General features: G+C 55.5%; 1 protein-coding gene across 3 annotated transcripts in view; it reads left to right on the top strand.

Moving 5' to 3' along the window:
* Ush (Zinc finger protein ush) overlaps nt 1-19,169 on the top strand; it is a 161,379-nt gene that overhangs the window by 111,066 nt on the left and 31,144 nt on the right. The window contains exon 1 of one of the 3 annotated variants that reach the window (XM_078190455.1): nt 11,564-11,617. The exons of the other annotated variants lie outside the window; for them this stretch is intronic. Coding sequence (XP_078046581.1) covers nt 11,602-11,617 — 16 coding nt within the window. The 5' untranslated portion in view covers nt 11,564-11,601. Of the gene's footprint in view, nt 1-11,563; nt 11,618-19,169 lie in introns of those variants that run through there. 3 annotated transcript variants of the gene reach the window in all.

Raw genomic sequence — 19,169 nt, 5'->3', positions numbered from 1 at the left:
GGGCTAAAGAAAGCCAAAGTTTCTCGACCTTGCGCCCTCCTCTGCAATTTACGGAAACGTTAATTAATTGATCCGTGGCATTGTCCTGTATGCCACGGGGAGGAATCGGGAGAGAGAGAGAGAGGATCCGTTCGCGATCGCCGCGCTCTCGATCGTTCCTCTGTTCGACGAGGCTGATCGAAAGCAGGCAAACAGAGAGAAAAAGAGCAGGTTTCGTCGAACGTTAGCCGGTCGCGGCCTCGGAGCGTTAATGGGAGGAGTTCATTAAGATCGCGCGATTACCGGCTTATCGCAGCTAAGCGAGCCTCGTTACTTTGCCGTGACGTCACTTCCTCCCTGTGTCGCCGCCACGGCGCGGCGCTCGCGCGAACATCGGACGCCGTGGAGCATAGAGCGTCGCGACGCGTCGCGCGTTGCCTGCTTCCGTCCGATGCTGGTGCATTATCGCCTTCTGCTTCTTCGTTGAACGCGATCGATCCAGAAATCGGAGGAGGCAAAGTCCGAGAGATGATAACCCCGATGAGACCGCGATATCGATCAGTGACCAGATCGATGACATCTAACCCACTCGTACATCTAATCGCGGTGTAGACGGCTTTGCCGAGCTTTATCGGTCTTCGAGAGATCGTATTTTTCCGATGGCATTGCGATAACGGTGCCAGCGGTTGTAAAAAACGATGGAAGATTCGTATCGGATATTCGACGTCTCTATTTGATATCTCCTCGAGCGATCAACGATTACGGAAAGATAAATCAGCGGAGCTTGAACCGAAGCGATCGACGGGTCGAATATTTTTCCTTGAGCTTAAACTATAAAATCAGTGGACAACTGACAACGGACTAATCGATCGCTGTTCGCGACTCGCGCTCGCGCTCGCGAGTCCCATGGCAACGTTGCGAACGTCGCTTGTCGTTTGTCGTTTGTCGCTTGTCGCGCGTCTCCATCGGTACTTGGGCACTCGAAGCCGATGGTTGCCGCGATTTCGAGGACGAGGGAAGAGGAGACCGAGGGAAGAAGAATGAGGTCAGAAGGAGGGAAGAACGGAGACGATGAAGGAGGAGGTGGCGCGGATGGTTCCACGAAAGGCAAGAACGAAATAAACGATAAGAGGGACGCCGGGTTAACCAACAAGCAAATTAACACGTGGGAGGGTCCGATCGGCAAATGAGATAATTGTGCAACGAGGGGCCCCTGGGGGCTTTCTCCTTTCTCTCTCCCTCGCCCTCGCCCTCTCCCTCCAGCTCTCCCTCTCTCTGGCACACATGCTCGTACATGCCGATCGACTCTCTCTCTCTCTCTCTCTCTCTGTTTCCCTTTGCGCGCGTTGCCCGGATCGTTCCCGGACGACTCGATGCTCCCTTCGCTCATCTCCTTGCACGAGGCTCGCCATCCACGAGACGATCTTCGGACAGACGGAAAGAGAGAGAGAGAGAGAGAGAGAGAGAGAGAGAGAGAGAGAGGGAGGGAGGCGTGTTACCGATGGACGGAACCCATCGATGGATCGATCTATCGATCCCCGCGCGCTCCACGGACCCCTCTTTACCCTCGTTACCCTCTTTACCGTCTTTACCGTCTTTACCAGCTTCCCCCTCCCCTTTGCGCACCTTGTTGCCATTGAGATTATAGGTGAGCACCCCGACAGCCACGGGCTTCCAATACTTTGTAAGTTTATTTGCGATCCGGCTGTTCGTATCTTTATTTATGAAATCCTGACCGGTGGTACTTACGAGCGACGCGCGCACCGCTCTCTCCTTCTTCCACTCTTTGTTTCTCCCGCTCGTTCTTTCCGTCTCGGTCTCGCTCGCTGCTACGCTCTCGTTCGGGATACCAAATTAATTATTGCAGCAGCGAAACGGACGCGAGCGATCCACGTTGCTCGCCGATCGACGCCGAAAGTCAGGGTCAATTTTCCCGAACTTTCGTCGGAGTTCGATTAATAATTATTACCGAATCTAGAAGGAGGTCTGGCAGAACGGAGAGCAGAACGGCGCGGCGCGGTGCGGCGCGGCGCCGCGAAAGAAGTCCGATAAACCGTGCCGATATCGCCGCTCCAAACATTTGCCTCGCGATAAGATCCCGTATCTCCTGAGAAAGCACGGTTTTTATGCCCGAGCACGTTCTTCGTGTCCGTTTCTCCGCGAAAGCACCTACCACCGACGCGAGTCGAGGCGAGTCGAGGCGACGCGAGGCGAGGCAACGCGAGGCGAGAGGAAGAGAGAGCGAGAGAAATATGTTGGCGCGCGGCGCGCGGGGAACCGCGTCTGGCATGAGCCCACGGTGTTGCTGTAGTACCGGCTTCAGATAGAGATAGCTATTTTTAATGAAAGTTCCTTCGAGTGCTCGAGTGCCGATAGCCGACCGCCTATCTGCCGGCTGATATTTTTAATATCGGAAACGGCCAGATGGGGTGGCGGAGGAGAGAGGCTCGGCAGAGCAGATAAGTCTCTCTCCCGACCGTAGAGCCAGCGATAGCGGGTCGGATCCATGCCCGGTGTCTATCTCTTTTCCATCCATTTTTCCTTCGGCCCTCGGCCCTCGGCCCTCTGCTGTCTATCGGTGGTCGGTGGTCGCCGGTCGCCTTCGCCAGCTTCCACCGCCGCTTCGGTTCCCCGTTTTTCTCGCGAGATCCCAATCTCGGATCGTGGTCGTTTGATCGCGAACGTCCTACCCCGTCACCATCATTTTTCTCTTTTTCCTGGGGAACACCGATCGACCAGAGATTGGAGACACACGGATTCTCGGTCGGAGTCTCTTTCAGGGATGCGCCCCGCACGCTCGACGTTATTTCAGCCGAATCGCCCGAATAAAACGGCGCCAAAGTTTCGTGGAAATTATCCCCGAGACGCGGCAACGCGATAGAGTATCGCGTTCGTTCCGTCTGCGTAGAACTCGCCTGCGCAAAACTGCAGAGCAATCAGAAAATTGTCGCTAGGCCCGGTCGGGGTCCCGCGACCCGCTCTGCACGTGCAGGCGTAGTCGTACATACGTGTATCGGGGATCTAGAGCCAACAACAATTAGCCGGGGGGTCAGAGTTCGCAGCTCGGTGGTTGGCTGCCACGATGGGCGGGTTAGGGTTCGCATCGCATCGAGGGCGATCCGAGTAAACAAATCATAAACGGCCGACGTGGAAGGCATTCTCGCGAACGATCTCCTTCTCCCGTGAACCTGTTCCCGTCTCGATCGCGGACGCCATACGCCATACGCTGCACGCCGCACGCCGCACGCCATACGCTTTTGCGCGAGCGATCCGAGCGGACGTACTAGGGCATGCATACCTGCCAAAGAATTTACGGCTGCCGCGAATCTAAAGCGCAAACGCTTGGCGCGATTCGAATCTGTCCGGATCCGCCTGGAAATATGGAAACCGTCTTGACTTTACTACGGAGAGGTTGTAGAGACGCGGAATATCCATCTATCCGAGACACCAGCACCCGTAATATCCGCGCTCGACGGATACACTTATTTTAACTTTATTATCACAGTTCATACAAAAATCTATGTTTCGCAGGCTCGATCCTGCGAGGATTGATTTAAAATTATAAACTTGATATTTATCGTTTCCAGTCGAAAGCAACCAAAAAGTCCTCGCGATAAATAAAACCATAATTTACAGCTGCAGCTACAGTTTTTCAATTGCATTCTCGTCGCCGAAGCGTTGGCAATTTTTCCGTCGATCTCTCGTCCATCAGTTTTTATTTCCTGAACGTATCGGCTTTCCTCACCGAATTCCACCTTGTCCGATCCCCTCTCATCCTCGGCCTCTCCCTCCCTCTCTCTCTCTCTCTCTATCTATCTATATCTGTATCTCTCCGTTGCTCCCTCTCTCGGCTTGTTCTCCATGTTCGGTCCACCTCTTATCCTTCCGCGGGACGAGAACCCGAGATGCCCTCCTACAGATACAAATGGGTACCTATGCCAACGGCGCAACCTGTTATTATACATTCCCCTATACAAACAACGTGTTAATCGGGCCCGCACCCTGGCCGCGCCGCACCGCACCGCACCGCACCGCACCCAGCCGCACCACGCCGCACACCGCCTCGCCGCGCCGCGTACGAGCCTCCCCCCATCGCGAGCAGGATATCGGATACGCGCCGTGGAAACCGATTTATCGATCGTTCCGCGTGCGCTTCTTCTCCTTCGTGGGCTGGTATCGCGACGGTAAATTGGAATACACACCGGCTCACCGATCGCACCCCCCGTCCTTCCGCCCGCGCTCCCTCGGCCCGTCGTTTCGAACGTTTGAACAGTGTTTTCGAATGTTTTCGACGGTATCTGCTACCCTTCCTCTTTTTTCCTTTTATTTGCCGTTCGGGTCCGACCGCCATGGTTCTCATCCGTCGATGTGCAAATCCTTATTGACTCGTTCGACAATTAACATCTCCGTTGCGACTCAAAATTCACAGAATTTTCTGCGACTTTCGAGACGTCGAAATCTTCGAGTCGTTCGCTGTAGCGAAACGAATTGCAGGTATTTTATCTTTTAAACGAGTAGACTGCGATGCTTTGAGCCAAATTGAAATCACTTGCATCCGGTGATACAAGCTGGGAGACGAATGAAAAATTCCTCCTACACTCTACGACACGAATCTTGCTTGCTCGCGTTTGGTCGTAAACACTCGAGATTCTCGCCCGCGAATATCAGGCGAAACTTCCCTCCTCTCGAGAACCGCTCGCAGCATAAGGATCGACATTGTAGGTACAAATTCTTTCGTGATTAAAATAAATCGTTCTGTAAAAATCGAAATTTCCATAATACGATGATAAACCGACGTGGAAAAAGATCTCGTAAACGTCCCTCGTAAAGTTTTGCGAGGAACGCGGTCCTCGTCGTAAGCAGAAGGAGAAAGCAAGATAGAGAGTTAAAGGGAGAGAAAGAGAGAGGGAGAGAGTGGAGAGGATAGGAAGGGGCAGTGGGATGGATGCTCCGCTATCTGCATTGCATCGAGGTTGCACGGCGTTCGTGGTCCAGTCTCGATGCACCTGGTGCGCATCGTCTCGATCTCGATTCCGCCCTCCGGAGCCCCCGGGCCCGGAACCCGGGACCCCGGACCCGGGACCCAGGCTCCTCTCGCCCCTTTGCCGGTCCGCTCATCTTCGGGATGGCCCATAACCACCGCTACCCTCGTAAGCGTCGATCCCGTGGCGAGCGGACTCGAAACGCCCTGAAAATCCACTGGCAATCGCCAACCGAGGATCGATCTTCGGCTATCGATCCGCGAGCGATAAGCGGCTCTACGCGCCATGCACCGCCGCGAAATGGTGCATTACGAAATTACGAAAAGCCCGATGCGTTCTCGCGGAAAATCGCAGAGCAGAGCTAACGACTGGGAACGCGATTAGGCGTGCGAGCCGAGTCTGCACCGTAGACTCTAGACGCTCGGCCAATCGACGATGGCGAGCGGAATTGAATTACTCGAGGCCGACGGTCGAGCGGGTTATCCGATGAATCTGCACTCCGCTAATCTTGCGGGTTTCCTTCACGGTTAAACCGGGAGACGCTACCACTGGTCACTTGTTAGCAGATTTTTCTGCAGAATTTTCTGCGTCCGCAGCAGGAATGCGCAGATTTCTTTGGCAACGAACGGGAACGCGAAGACGCTGCCGCTGCACGACGCGCCGCGCGGCTCGGCTCGGCTCGGCGGTCCGCGATAAATCACGGGAATCGTTTCGCCGTGGAAAGGCGGCTGAGCCACTGGAATCGTCTTCCAGAAAAGATACGGAACAGAGAGAGGTACATCGGGGGGGTACAATAGTGAGATACGGTTGCCGCGTCATTACCCCGACGCCGAGCGACGAGCGACGAGCGACGAGGAACGCGACGTAGACAACCGACGTCGCGCACTTTATCAACTTTGTATATCAATCAACCGGGCCCGGTAATGCTCCCGGGACATGGCGAACAGTCGATAAAGGACATCGATGCATGAAGCAGAGCAGCCGATGAGCCGAGCGTCGAGATAAACTCGGGGCCAGGTCTCGCGTGCTCGCCGATATCCTCTTCCATTTTGTTTTTCCCACTGGGGCTGCGCGGCGGCCGCAGCTCCGGAATAACTTTACCTTTTTACTTTTAGTCGCCCCCGCGATTTCCTAAAATTCATCCATCAACATTCGTACGACTCTCTCTCTCTACATCTCCTATTTGTAATTATGCAACACGTATTCCGTAGATTCTTTTAGCGAATGAATCGCACAATTTTGCTCGTTCAAGATGCGAAGCTCCCGAGAAAATTCGGTATTTGGTAATGGAAAATGATAAAAATTGCTTCGAGTACTCTGAGGAGTAAATAAATTCGTTTGCCCGTCGAGAACGAATGGCGACGTCTCTGATTCTGGCGTCCCCTCGCGAACCTGTTCGTTCGATGGAAAATTCACAGGTTGCTGATCGTTGGCGATGCGGTGGGGCATGTAGGAGGGTGCAGGAGGGCGAAACGACCGCAAAGTTCTCCGTTGCCCAAAAACGGAGCAATTATCGGCGAACGATAAAACTAGGCGTGCTCGGTCTGGGTCCCGTGCGTTTTGAAAACGGGGCTCGCCCGCGCCGCGCCGCACCGCGCGCCCGTTCGAACTCTCTCGTCCGCGCACGAAACCGAGTCTGACGTTTCCTGTTCCGCAAAAACCGGGCAATTATCGGGTGCCACGAAAAGGTGGGGAGAGGTGGTCGGTACACGAGATAAGACAGCCGAGTCAGCCGTGGCCGCCGAAGCCGAGGGGGTGGGCACCGAGCCACCCTCGTCGGGGCGTCGGGGTGGGACCATAAATAAGCCCGCACCGAAATCCTCGGGATCGTTTTAAAATTACCCCGGCAGTTAGCCTAAAAGCAGAAGGAGAACTCCGATCAGATATATCGCGACGCGAGACCGGGATAAAGATAACGGAATCCGCGATGCGCAGATCGATCGGGAACCCCGGGGCCGAGCCTAACCGATGCACCCCCGAAAACTTTCCTGGGGCGAGAGTGTTTCCCCAGGATGACGGCGAGCGCGAGTGGATGGTTCGTGATCAAAGGTGTGCCGGTGGTGGTGGCGGCGGCGGCAGTGGCGGCGGTGATGGTGGTGGTGGTGGATTCGGTGGTGGTGGTGGAGACCCGATGCCAACGGTGGTGGGATGGTTTAAGGGTGGTTTAGGGGTGGTTGGAAGGGGGTGTTGGTGCCGGCTGGAGGAGCTTATCGCGAAGCGCACGCGGTCGCCACCGCCAGTCACCAGCCGCGGAATTCCGAGGAATTCGAGGGGGTGAGAGGGGGTTGCCAGCAGCCCGGCCGGCACTCCACCGACGCGGCAGGGGGATGTACAGGCGTCGCTTACCAGAACCACCTTTCCCGATTGCGACGAATTTCTTTGCCGGGTGGAAACCGGGCATCCCTGCCGACCCAGCGCGGGTGACAGCATCGGCTGACATAACCTGACATAATTACAAGTAGCAAGCCTTCTTCGATAGACGTTGCCACTCGCTGGATCATCGATCGTTGATCGCAGCTTTCCGACCTTTCCCCGTTGCCGTTCGGCTGCGCGAGGATCGGGCACGATCGCGTCGAGAAACCGCACGTTTCCGTTAGCGTGCACAATACGCGGCTTCTAGCAATCTCGGGGCAGATCTGTACGCCACGGGCTCTTTCATATCGATCAAGATACCAAAGAAATTGCTCGCGAGTCGCAACCGCAGGTCGAGATTCCTCGCGGTGAACGCGAAATAAAAATACTTTTCATCCGGAGCCTGGAACACCTGGGAGCGTAGGTGTCCACCCCTCGAAAAGTATCAGGGGGCTCGCAGAAAATTAAATCTAAATTTGAGAAGACTACAAAAAATTCAGGTGTTCAAAGGCTTGGAGAAGAGTGTCCCAGCGAAGTGTTATCGAGCAGACAATTCCTCGTAGGAATAAGGTAACGAAAGAAGCTCGTTAAGAATGCGAAAAAGTGCGGCATCGAATCGAGCCTGATCTCGACAGGACCCGCCGCAATAAATCTGCGGGACGTTCCGCGGCGTCCTCGGCAACATCTAAAAAAGTAAATTGGCTCCGGAGGGGCAGCACGATACTTTCCCTACTTAACGATCGTCAAAATTTACGCGGCCTTATCGTTGATCTACGCTTTCGCCCGTCTGACGCGAGAGAGCCGCGTTCTCTGTGGAGCCGCGCGGAATCGCCGGGTATCGGCACACAGCCGCGCCGCGTATCTCTTCTCTCGCGACCCGGTTCTTTCCCAGCGCTCTCCCTCTCCCCCTCTCTCTCCCTCTCTCTCTCTCTCTCTCTCTCTCTCTCTCTCTATCGCTCTCTCGCGAAACCAGAGAAATAAGAGAGGGAGAGACGCAGCGCTTCCTTATCTCCCGTAACGACTGCTCGTTATTAATCGGCGCGCGCTGTTCGAGATACCGTGGCCACCCTGGCCACCCTGGCCACCCTGGCCACCCTGGCCACCCTGGCCACCCCGGCCACCCCCGCCTCCTCAGCCTCTCGTTCGTCCGTTCCTGGCCCCGTCGAACCCCGTGCAATTTCCACCCGACGGTGTTTCCCGTGCGTCCGTGCCCGTCGCACGTACGCGACTGAGCTTGTTTGCGGGTTTGAAAGAATTTTTGCGGAGCTGGAGACGTCCGCCAATGTTTTCTTGGCGCTGGTGTTTTCGTCAATCTTTCTAGAAATATTTGCGATCGATGCAGTCTTGACCTAGAATTGGGAATTTCGGTATAGACCGTCGTTCGAGTTAAGGGTTAACGTTAATATTGTTCGGTTTCTTTTCGCGAGGCTGCCACCTTGCAAGACCCAACGGGGATGGCGCCTGGCAGCTATCGCCTAACACCTAGCACCTAGCACCTAGCACCTAGCACCCAGCACCTTGCACCGCCATTTCCGTATCGAGTTCCGATACCGAACGGAATCGGCAATACATGCGCGACGTCTCGCCTCTCGTACCCAGGTTGATTTATTATTTTTATCTCGCCTCGGTTTCTCGGTAGCTGGGGCTACCGCGAAGGAGGGTGCATCGGGCGAGAATCATTGCACCCGATGAAATTCAAGAGCCGGCGCAGAATTTCTTTTTCTTTTACTTTCGTCCCTATCGTGTCCACCGGCGATATTAGTTTAAGAATGCGAGCCTGGTAAATTCCTTATTGGAAGGCGCTCGATGATCCAGCAAGCAAAGTAGCAACTCCTAAACGAACAACGACAACCATAAACGCAAATCGACGATCGCGGGCAAAAGACGTTCGCGCGTGTCGCGTGCGATTGCCGGCTCGGCCGAGGAAGCAATTACGCACGGCGGATTAACGAAGAAAGAAGTGGTAGGTGGGTGGGTGGAGGTCGGGGGAGCAGCGGCAGTCGCAGTCGGCAGGAAATACGGGGCGATTCGCGGAAGCTGTAATCGCTCGCGATCGTGTGGCTCCGCGGGGGTGGTTTTAACGCGATCGCGTCGCATTAGCCACTGACGGAGGAGAGCGTAGGATGGCGTGCGAAACTGGCCGATAAGTCGTCGTCGTCGCCGTCGGTCGTCGACGGTCGTCGATTCGAGGGCGAGAGGGAGGGTGGCGAGGGCAGGGTTTAGGTGGCTCGACTCGGTTATCTTCGGACGTGGTTGCAGTTGCCCGCTAACTAACGGCTCGATGAAAAGCTCGTCGTCCTCGAGGATTTCCGGAGCGTGTGCCCGTCGCAGGAAGAAACCGCCCCCGTGGAAATAACCGCGATAACGCCGATTTACCGCGCGGAATACAACCCCCGCTTTGTTAAGCCTCATTTATTAAAATCGCGAGGCTGCGCTGCCCGAGGCTCGTCGACGAGTTAAGTGGCCAACGATTCCGGATAGCCGAGGGCTAGCCCGATCCCGATCCGTGGAATTATGTGGACCCGGTATCAATAATCGATTAATATCGCCGGCCGCCGGTTAAATACGATCCCGGCACCGTTCCCCGCCGATAAGTCCTCGATAACCCACCCGGCCGCTGCGCTGGAAGAAGTCGCTAACTAACGACTCGATGAAAACCTCGTTGCCGCCCAGCCGACGACGCCCGATAGCGGCTCGGATAGATATTAGGTGTGCCAGCCGCTAAATTCTTCCCGTGATTGCTAAGAAATTACCCCCAGAAACGTACGACCAACCCGCGATCGCCCATAAACGTTCCCGTGGCGATTTTTCGCGGAAAGTCGCGGGTAAGTCGCGGAAATCCGGCGATTTAGGGTCCAGGTACTATTTTCGAGGAAATTAGCGTTCGCTACGTAATCTCGTCGAACGTCCTCCTCGTCGGCTCGCGAAAACAAACCAATTTATTAGCAACCGGAACTTGTTCGTTTCTCCAAAGTGTCCATTTTTGATTCCAAAGTGCAGGACAATTGCAGAAAATTTAGCACAACTCGCCTCGCATCGCGTCTTGCCAATTCCCCCTCGGAAAACCGCAAAGTCAGGCGGCGCGACGCGGCTGCTGGGAGAGCAAGCCCGTCGGAAAAATTGAAGCGAGCGGCTCATTACGGGTAATCAATAACCGATACATTATCGGGGCGCCCGTGGAAGTCGACTGGGGGCCAGCTTGGGAGGGGATGGTGAGCAGCTCATCTCCGCGGGGGCGGAGGCGTAGGCGTTAGCGTTGGTGGAGGCGGTGGCGGTGGTTGCGGCGGCGGCGGTGGAGGGACGAGGCCGGCGGGAGTTCTCCTGTTCGACGGCGGACGTTCGCGGGTTCCGATTTACACAAGTATATTGAATTTATTGAGATGAGCCTAGGGATAGCGCGGCCAGGAGGATATTAGCTGCCTACCAACCGCCCCAACGCGACGCAAAACGACGCGACGCGACGCGACTCGACTCGACTCGACTCGACTCGGCTCGACGTTTCATACGATCCACCCTCCCTCTTTCTCGCCGCGTTTCAACAACCCCCGTTCCCATCCTCCTGCATCCACGTCCACATCCACATCTCCATCCCCGAGCCCCGGCCACCCTCCGCAGCACCCTCCGTCGAACCCTCCGACCGACGCTCACCGTCGGCTACGGCGTCCTCGCGCATTTATTAAGATCGCGGGGCTGATTTATGCCAGCCGATAGGAGGCGGCTGACTGCGGGGGTGGGCCTGAATGCGATTCAAAGCAAATCTAATATCGACTTGGGCGTCGATTATCGGTGGACGCGGTGCGGTGCGGTGCGGTGCGGTGCGGCACGGCGAGGTCGTCGGGCGTGTATCTTCCGCGCTGAATACCTTCGGATTGTACTCGGCCGAGCTCTTTCCTGCATTGTTCCAACTCGGAAAACTAACTGGTATTCCCAGAAACGAGGAATGCTTCGACTGACTTTACATCTCGATCTACTTTTTAGAAAATAGTCTGCGAAAATTGAAATTTCTACAAGGTGTTGCGGCGTGCTTGCATTCGTAACGCATGACAAATACACGTACTTGGAGAGTAAATATAAAATCGTGCGACTCACGAGCGTGGGTGCCCCGATTCTCTAGAGAACTTTGAACACTATCTCCTCGATACCTCCCGAACCATATTTAACCCAAGGCGAACTCGATGTCTATTAACAAATAAAATTTCTATATCTGTTGCAGGTAAGTTCGCCGTATTCAGAATATCGTAGCGAGTGGAAAACGAATATTCGGATCAACGATTCCCCGTCTATCTAAATGACCAGCCAGGAAGGTATCGTAGATTTCAGATATAGAGTATCCCCGATGCTCGAGCGAATAGTCGCCGGTGCTATATCGCGACGCAATTTCGCTGGATTTTACCGGAGACTTTCCGATGCTCCCGCGAGCTCGACGGGATGGGTCGACCGACGCGAGACGTCGTCGTCGTCGTCGAGGCCGACGTCGACGTCGACGTCGCGAGGATCCTCGGGGGTAATCGGTACGGCAGGCTGAGAAGTCCTGCGGATTCTGCGGCTCTGCCAGAGCGATTCGGGCTGTCCTTATCATCGGCGACCAGCCGTGGTTCTACAACTTAACCCTTCCAAGGCAACACGGTGCAGAGATTACCTTTGCAACCCCCGTCGTCCGCTTTACCGCTCTTTCCTGCCCGAGCGGAATCCTCCCCGTCCGCACCCTCTCGGATACGGATCCACTCTTTCGACCATTCCCCGTCTCCGCTCTCCGTTCTTCGTTCTTCGTTCCCGCGAGATCTCCTGCGACGGTTCCTGGAAATTTCGGTTCTACGTCGGGATAGATGAATTTCTATCGAAAGATCGATTGGCGACGGCCAGGCCCTGGAGAGGCCCGACAGAGTTTGAGGAACGTTAAAGAAATGCAACGAAGCAACTTCTCCGGTTCGGAAAATATTGGAACGTCGAATGAAAAAGAAATTGAAGGACATTTCAATGATTCCGATAGCGGTTTCGATTCCGCGAAGGACATTCCGTAACCCCGTTAAAGAAAACGCGGAGACCGTGTCGCGGGTCTCGCGGCCGAGATACGTATTCCACGGAGGGGGCGTAGCTGGCATAATTTGATTTATTCATGGATAGGTGGCGGAGCCTTTCCACCGAAAAATGAATATATATTTCCGGAGAGAGATATCGGGCGCGATAAGCATCGGAATAGAGTTCGACGCGGTGCCGATGCCGCCCCGATCGGGCAAACATATTTCTCCGGCATCCTCCACCGAGGTAGACTCTGGGTGGTAGACTCTGCGAGAAGGAAAAGGGGGTGCGTGCGTGATTGAAAAGGAGCTGCGGCCGCGGTGACAAGGAGCTGCCTCGGCCCGATAACCACCCGGATAAGGGAACGTCGCCGGAGACGAAAATACGAATATGAAAACGGGCTGGAGGGATCTCGGATCTCCCCCGCACCCGTCGTCATCTCGCCCACGGCCGCCGAGCGCAACAGTTATCTGCCACGGTGCGCTCCACATTTTTTTTCCATTCATAAAAGATCGGGAGACGAACTCGTACCTCGATCATTGGATCAAGAAACCGAAAGAAGCGGTTTCGAGCAGCTCGACGCGTTTCTCACGGATACGTCCTTCTTCGATTTTTCCTTCGCGCGAGAAACGATCGCGATAAAACCCCTGCCCGCCAGCTATGTTTTTCTCCGCAGGCCATCAAAGGTCAATTACGAATCTATTAGACCGCTATCCGAGAAGTTCTCCGACAAACAAATTTGTCGCCTCGCATCGACAGGAGGCAAACAAATATTGTTCGAGATAAAGCCTGGGCCAGATATAATTTCAGATTATTGGTTCGCGCCCGGTAACTCGCCGGCGGGATTAAAACGCAATCTTTTCAATTTCCGTGAAGCTGCGCCGGCTACGGCAGCCACGGCAGCCACGGCAGCCACGGCGAAGATAAAGACGCCGCCGGAAGTCGATTAAGCGTCTCGGGACGTCGGCGGCGTTTGGGACGGCTTTTTCGGCAACCGTGGCGGCCATAATCATTTCATTAATATTCGCTGCACCAATAATCGCGGTCGCGCGCCCTGCTCGGCTCGACGAGGCGAGGCGAGGCGAGGAGAAGCGCTTCGATGCCGAACATGTACACGCCGATACACGTGTGCCGCGCACACCGTCTCGCCCGTGGATGCACACACAAGCGTAACACGTGCATGCGGTATCGTCGTATACAGTACACAGTATACGTAAACAACGGGCGGGTGCTCCCCGCGTTATCAGCGTCGCGCAGCGTCGCGTCCTCGACGGGAGCGTCGTCTTTATCTCGCGCGCCGCGGCGTCTTGTTATCGGGTGGCCATTAGAATATCTAAATACCACCCCCGCGCGTCCAAATCTCCCGGCCGACGTCCCACAGGGGTGGGAGCTAACAAGCCGTTCGAAGCGAAACGCCTCTTGGCAGCGATTTTCGATCGATCCTGCACGCTCCCGCTCTCTCTCTCTCTCTCTCTCTCTCACTCGTTTTTCTTTCGTTCCATATTGTTCCATTCCAACCTTCTAACATCTCTCCTAATTTCAAATTCAATTCTGCCAACGACTGTTTAGCACGCTTGCTTCGCTGCACGGTAACGTTAATTACCATTTGGCAAAGTAAAGGAATCTTTTGCGTTAGCGTTAATAGACTAGGTGCATTCGCGTATCGACTCGAGGATGGAATATCGTCGACCGCGATACCTCGCGCGGTCTTCGACGATACGCGTTTCTTTCGAAGCAAAAGCTTCAACGGACGACGACGACATATTATCGTTAAGATGGCGGCTTTTATATTTCATTTAATTGCGCGACTACTACGATCTCCTTTCTTATCGTCTTCGTCTCTGCCCATCGAGAGATGCGTGTCATTTTAGTTGGCAGATGCAAAACTGCTTCCTCGCTCTTCTCGATTCGAAAAGTCTGAATGCGAAACCGGAATTCCAGCAGCTCTATTAAAAGGATCGGTTAACTTCGCGACGAGATCGCAGCACGACGAACATTATCTCGCACTCGGCGTCATCGCCTCGCGGACGCAAGGATCGCGCACTCGTTTACGACCGCTTAAAAATTCATTAACCCAGTCTCCGGCGCGATTGGCTAGCGATCCGAAATCTTGGAGAGGCCGTAGCCGACGATACCGATCCCCAGGTTCGCGATACGGATCGCGGCGCGAGGGTGGCGGGGATTCGACGGTGCTCGACTTTCCCGTCATTTTGGCGTCGCTTATCTAGCCCCGCGCCAAGGAATCGCGGCGTTATCGGGCACCGAGAGGCTGCAGGCGTCTCTGATTACCAATAGCGATCGTCCACCCGCGATCCAGTTACCAGCACCGTGTATCCTCCTGGCCGAGTCACGAGTCACTGCAAACCGGACGCGCAGGATCGAGAGTCCTCGACAAAGGACTCCCTCTCTCTCTCTCTCTCTCTCTCTCTCTCTCTTTTCCCTTCTCTCTTCTCTCTTGGCTGGATCAAGCCTCCGTGCACACCCACGTGCAGCGAAACGTCGCGTCGCGTCGCTTTGCTTTGCGTCGCGTCGCGTCGCACCACGGCAGGCCACGGAATAAAGTCCGTGGCTCGAACGTGTTGAACTTATCCGGCGCTCGGTGTCCGGCCGTAGATATGTTAATCAGCCACGGTGGTGCAAAGCGATCCGAAGGAGCGGACGATAGTTGCGTGCCCGGCATCCCGAAGTTGCCGCGACTATAATTATAAATCAGCCTCCCTTATGCTAATGCCACTGTCTCCGAGCACTCGAGGCCTTTCGGCGCGCAGCACCCGCGCTCGCGAGCGCTTACCCTCGCCACGGCGATCTCCAATTAGGCCTCGATACGCGCGCGGCTAAGGAAGTTGCGGGATAAACGCGTCGCCGAGGACGCGGGACTTTGCCTCTCGGTTCCCCTCCTCTATAGAGGAGTCGAGCGTTGAATTTTTGCGGGCCACTTTGGCAAATTCTGGATACGCGACTTTTCATTTCGAGCTGGCTCGGATAATTTCAAACCACCGAACTAGATGTCCCCGGGAAATTAGATTCGTCCAACGGGCGAGACCCAAAAAAGGTCGACAATTTCGGGGCAAGGACCGCGAGACAATGGACGTCGGACCTAATACGTGCTCCGGATCGACTTTTGCTGGCATCGCAATCAATTTTCGCAAAGAGGGGGGCCTCGGGTCGAAGAGGGTGCGAATAGTCGCGGGTTTAAGATCTAAATCCGTGTGATGGCTCCATCCCCGTTCCCAAGCTATATTCGATTCCGGGATCTATTTCCGCAGTCAGCTGGTCCAAGGATTCCGGTCGAAGGAATCGCGCCGCGGGGGTGGGCAATCCGGCGAATGAAAGCCATTTTCAGCTGGTGAATCCGGCGGCGCGGCTCGGCTCGGCTCGGCGCGGCGTTCAGCCTAACGCCTCCGGAATATGGAAACAAATAATCCGCGGAGGGGATCGGAGCGGCACGGATCGCTCGCGCGGAAAGCGGTCCTCGAAGATCCACGAGCTGCTGGGTCTGCTCGTTGAAGGGAGCAGGACAGAGGGAAAGAGGGAAAGAGGGAAAGAGAGCGAGATGGGGCGGCGGCGGGGGAGAGAGAGGGCGAGGCTAGGAGAGATGATATCGGTGCCATATTAGAGGAAGTTATAAATCGCTGCGAATCTAAAATTGATCTTTTCTGCAGCGAGTAGGACGACCGTGTCTGCGTCCGCGCACACATCACCGGAAGACGTTCTCGCTCGCACTCGCGCGAGCAAAGAGCGAGATGAGAAATCGTGGGCGTTCTACGCGCGGCCTCTCCCGGGGGGTGGTGTAGTCACCCATCGAGGAGGGCCTCCGCGAGATATATCGATTGCGACGCGTCTGCGAGTTCGAGATAAGCCCGATCCGCATAGCTTCGGCTGTCGAGCCGCCCCTACGGTTACTTGCACCCCTCCCCCACCCCCACTCGCTGCACCAGAACCCCGAGAATCCCGAGAACCCCGATCAACCCGATCAACCCGAGCAGAGCCCGAAGAATCAACATCCGACAATTTCGAGCGGACCCTCGATGCTAACTGGGTCGCGGGGATCCACCTTTGGCGAGATCGCGAGATGCTCGATCGTCGCTGGATCGATCTCAGCGGCCGCGTCGCGGCAAAGGCTTGTTAAGCGCCGATACAGATTTCCGCATTCCTCCGAGTCCACTGTTTTACGGTCGACTTATCTTCGAAGGGTCTGCTCGAGTTTCTAAATCCATTTTCGAGTGCGGTAGATCGAGTCTGCTGGTCCAACGGGGCAAAGCCTTTCACGACTAAAGCCGCAAAGTTTGAGTTAGACACAGGTTAATCGGTGTTAAATTTCCTGGGAATGTCGGTCAAACGTAAGCTAGAATTATACTTGGCTCGAGTTTATATCGCAGAGATAGGAGATAGGAGATAAACCGGTAGGGGCTCGTTGTTCGCCGAACACGGACCTACGATATCTCCGACGATGCAAATGTGCCAATTGTTGGACAACTCCCGGAATATCGATCCACCGGATAACAATTGCTAGAACCGGTTGCAACAATTTCGCGGGCCCATGCCGAGCATCCGGAGTACCGTTTCGAAGGCGTCTCGCTCGCAGATCTTCGACGACGTCGAACGAGTCCGTCGACCCGCGCGTCGAATCGGTCCTCCGCGCGCACCGTGCGCCGATAGTCCCGATAAAAACGGCGAGAGAGCGTCGGTGGCCATAGGAGGGCCGTCGCGACCGGACGAGTTCCATCGGTGGAACCCTTCAAAACGACTCCTCCGACGCGACGGTGTACAAAGTGGTCATTCGGCTGAAGCTAAGTAGTCGGCTGAACCCCGGGGGATTCCACCCTCGAGGCTCGACAAATTGCCGCCAATTAAAATTCTCTTCTTCCGAGGCGCATGCCCGGGGATCGTTCGTTCCTGCCCCTCGAGCCCTCGAACTCGCCGGCTCGCCAACTCGCCAGCTCGCCAGCTCGCCAGCCCACCGATGAGACCAGTTTCTGCGTCCAATTAAGTTGTACCTGGCCCGCGTGCCGCGTGGAACCGGACAGGCCTCGGTCGCCGGTCCCAAATTAATTTAAGCCTCGTCCCCGCTACGTTTCGTTCCAATGAAACTCTTTGTCACGAGATTACGGTGATCCCCGATTCCGATAACCATTGCCCTTTCCATACTACCTCCCCCCATCGTTCCACCCTCGATCATCCTCTTCCTTTTTCAAACTCCGTTTTCCTCCTCCTTGTAACGGTCAAACGCGTCTTCCGATCAGCCGAGGCGGTGAGCAAACTTTCGGTTTAATCCGGATCGCGGGCTCCTCGATAATTTGATTTTTCCTCGCTCATGTTGCGTGCGTTAAGAAAATCAGTAATCGTCCGGACACGCTTGGACGAGCAATTTACAACGAATGGTCGTATCGCGGACTCACAGACCCTACCTAAACTGAACGAAATGCCAGCATCTGCAGCAAACGAGGAAATGGGGACAGTTTATCTCGTATACTCGATCTTGCATTTGACCGTTCCATGACTGCGCATTGACGAAAATCGCCGTAAAAAGCCTGAGGTCCGAGCAAAAGGCGTTCGTGCGATCTAGCCAGCGGTCAAAGTAGACGCGCGGGAGTAGGAGGAGGAGGAGAAGCAGAATCGGATAGGGATCGCCGAAGCCGTCCGGCTCATTATATTCCACGGACGGCTCGCGTCTCGGTCACGAAGCGACGTCGCGACGACTTCCAGCAGGGCGACGCGGCGCGACGCGCGACGATCCATCACGTTTTCACGCGAATTCCGTGCACGATCCTGCCCCGGCCGTGCAATTAATGCCCGTGGTTCCACGAGCCCGAACGTGTCGATGACAGGCCTCTCATCCAGGCCTCTTCGCCGCGAATTTCGCCGGGTTGTAATCATCCCGGGAAAAAGAACGAGTCCGGCGAGGAACGTATGCTCGTATTCCGCTTCCAGGAACAGTGCCTTTTTACCCCGATGATTATTAATTCGTTGGTTCCACGGGGATATAATTTATTCGCGACTCGGTCGTCCCGAGTCCTCCCGGAACCTCTTTCGAGAGCATTTTGTTCCGCGAGCAGGGGCCCGGTCGGTTTCTTCGGCCAGGCGAGAGCAAATTTACGGAGGCGAGTCTCTAGGGGAGTGGTGGAGCGGCGACCGGCGACCGGTGATCGGCGATCGCCGCGCCGGGGCCCCGTTTAATGGAGATGCATGCGCGTATGCAAATCTGTAATTGAATATCGCGGTCGGGGCGGGCCGCGTCGGTTAAACGGCACTTTTCGCCCGGCCCGGTCCGGCCCGACCAGCCGCCCGGCCGGAAGCCGCCTTTCCGCGCAGTCGGACGAGAAGGGCGCACCGGTTTCGGCAGAACCTTTTGAGCCCGTCGTTGCTGAAACCCTTTGCAAAATTCGTGGCACCTCCTCTGATTCTTTAACCGAAAAATCAGGCAGCCGGCGGTCGAATTAGGCTGCAGAATCTAGACCAAAGAATAAAGAGGACTATCTCGCGGATCGGGGTGACTCGAGTGACTGCAAATAGCCCTTTACTGCGGCGGCACGTGATCGGCTCGTTTGAGCGTTGCCCCACGAATACGCACTGATTGCAGCCGCAATCAGCCGCATTAAAATCCGCCTAGTTTATCGAAGTTATCGGGCGAGGATCGCGCGGCATGCAACGCGCAAAAATTACGATCCGTGCACGCTCGCGAGCGCGCGGGCCTCGTTCCTTTGCACCTCGCGCGCTTTCCGCGGTCTTAAAGCGGCCGTTTAAAGGTGGCTCGCGCGTACCTCGGCCCTCTTCGGGGAATCGCCCTGGAAACCCAGCATCTTGCGGCCATAAATATCGCGGAGCACGATATTACCG

This window comes from Augochlora pura, chromosome 9, assembly GCF_028453695.1.
Source record: "Augochlora pura isolate Apur16 chromosome 9, APUR_v2.2.1, whole genome shotgun sequence".
Lineage (NCBI taxonomy): Eukaryota > Metazoa > Arthropoda > Insecta > Hymenoptera > Halictidae > Augochlora > Augochlora pura.
This window is presented reverse-complemented; position numbering and strand designations above follow the sequence as displayed.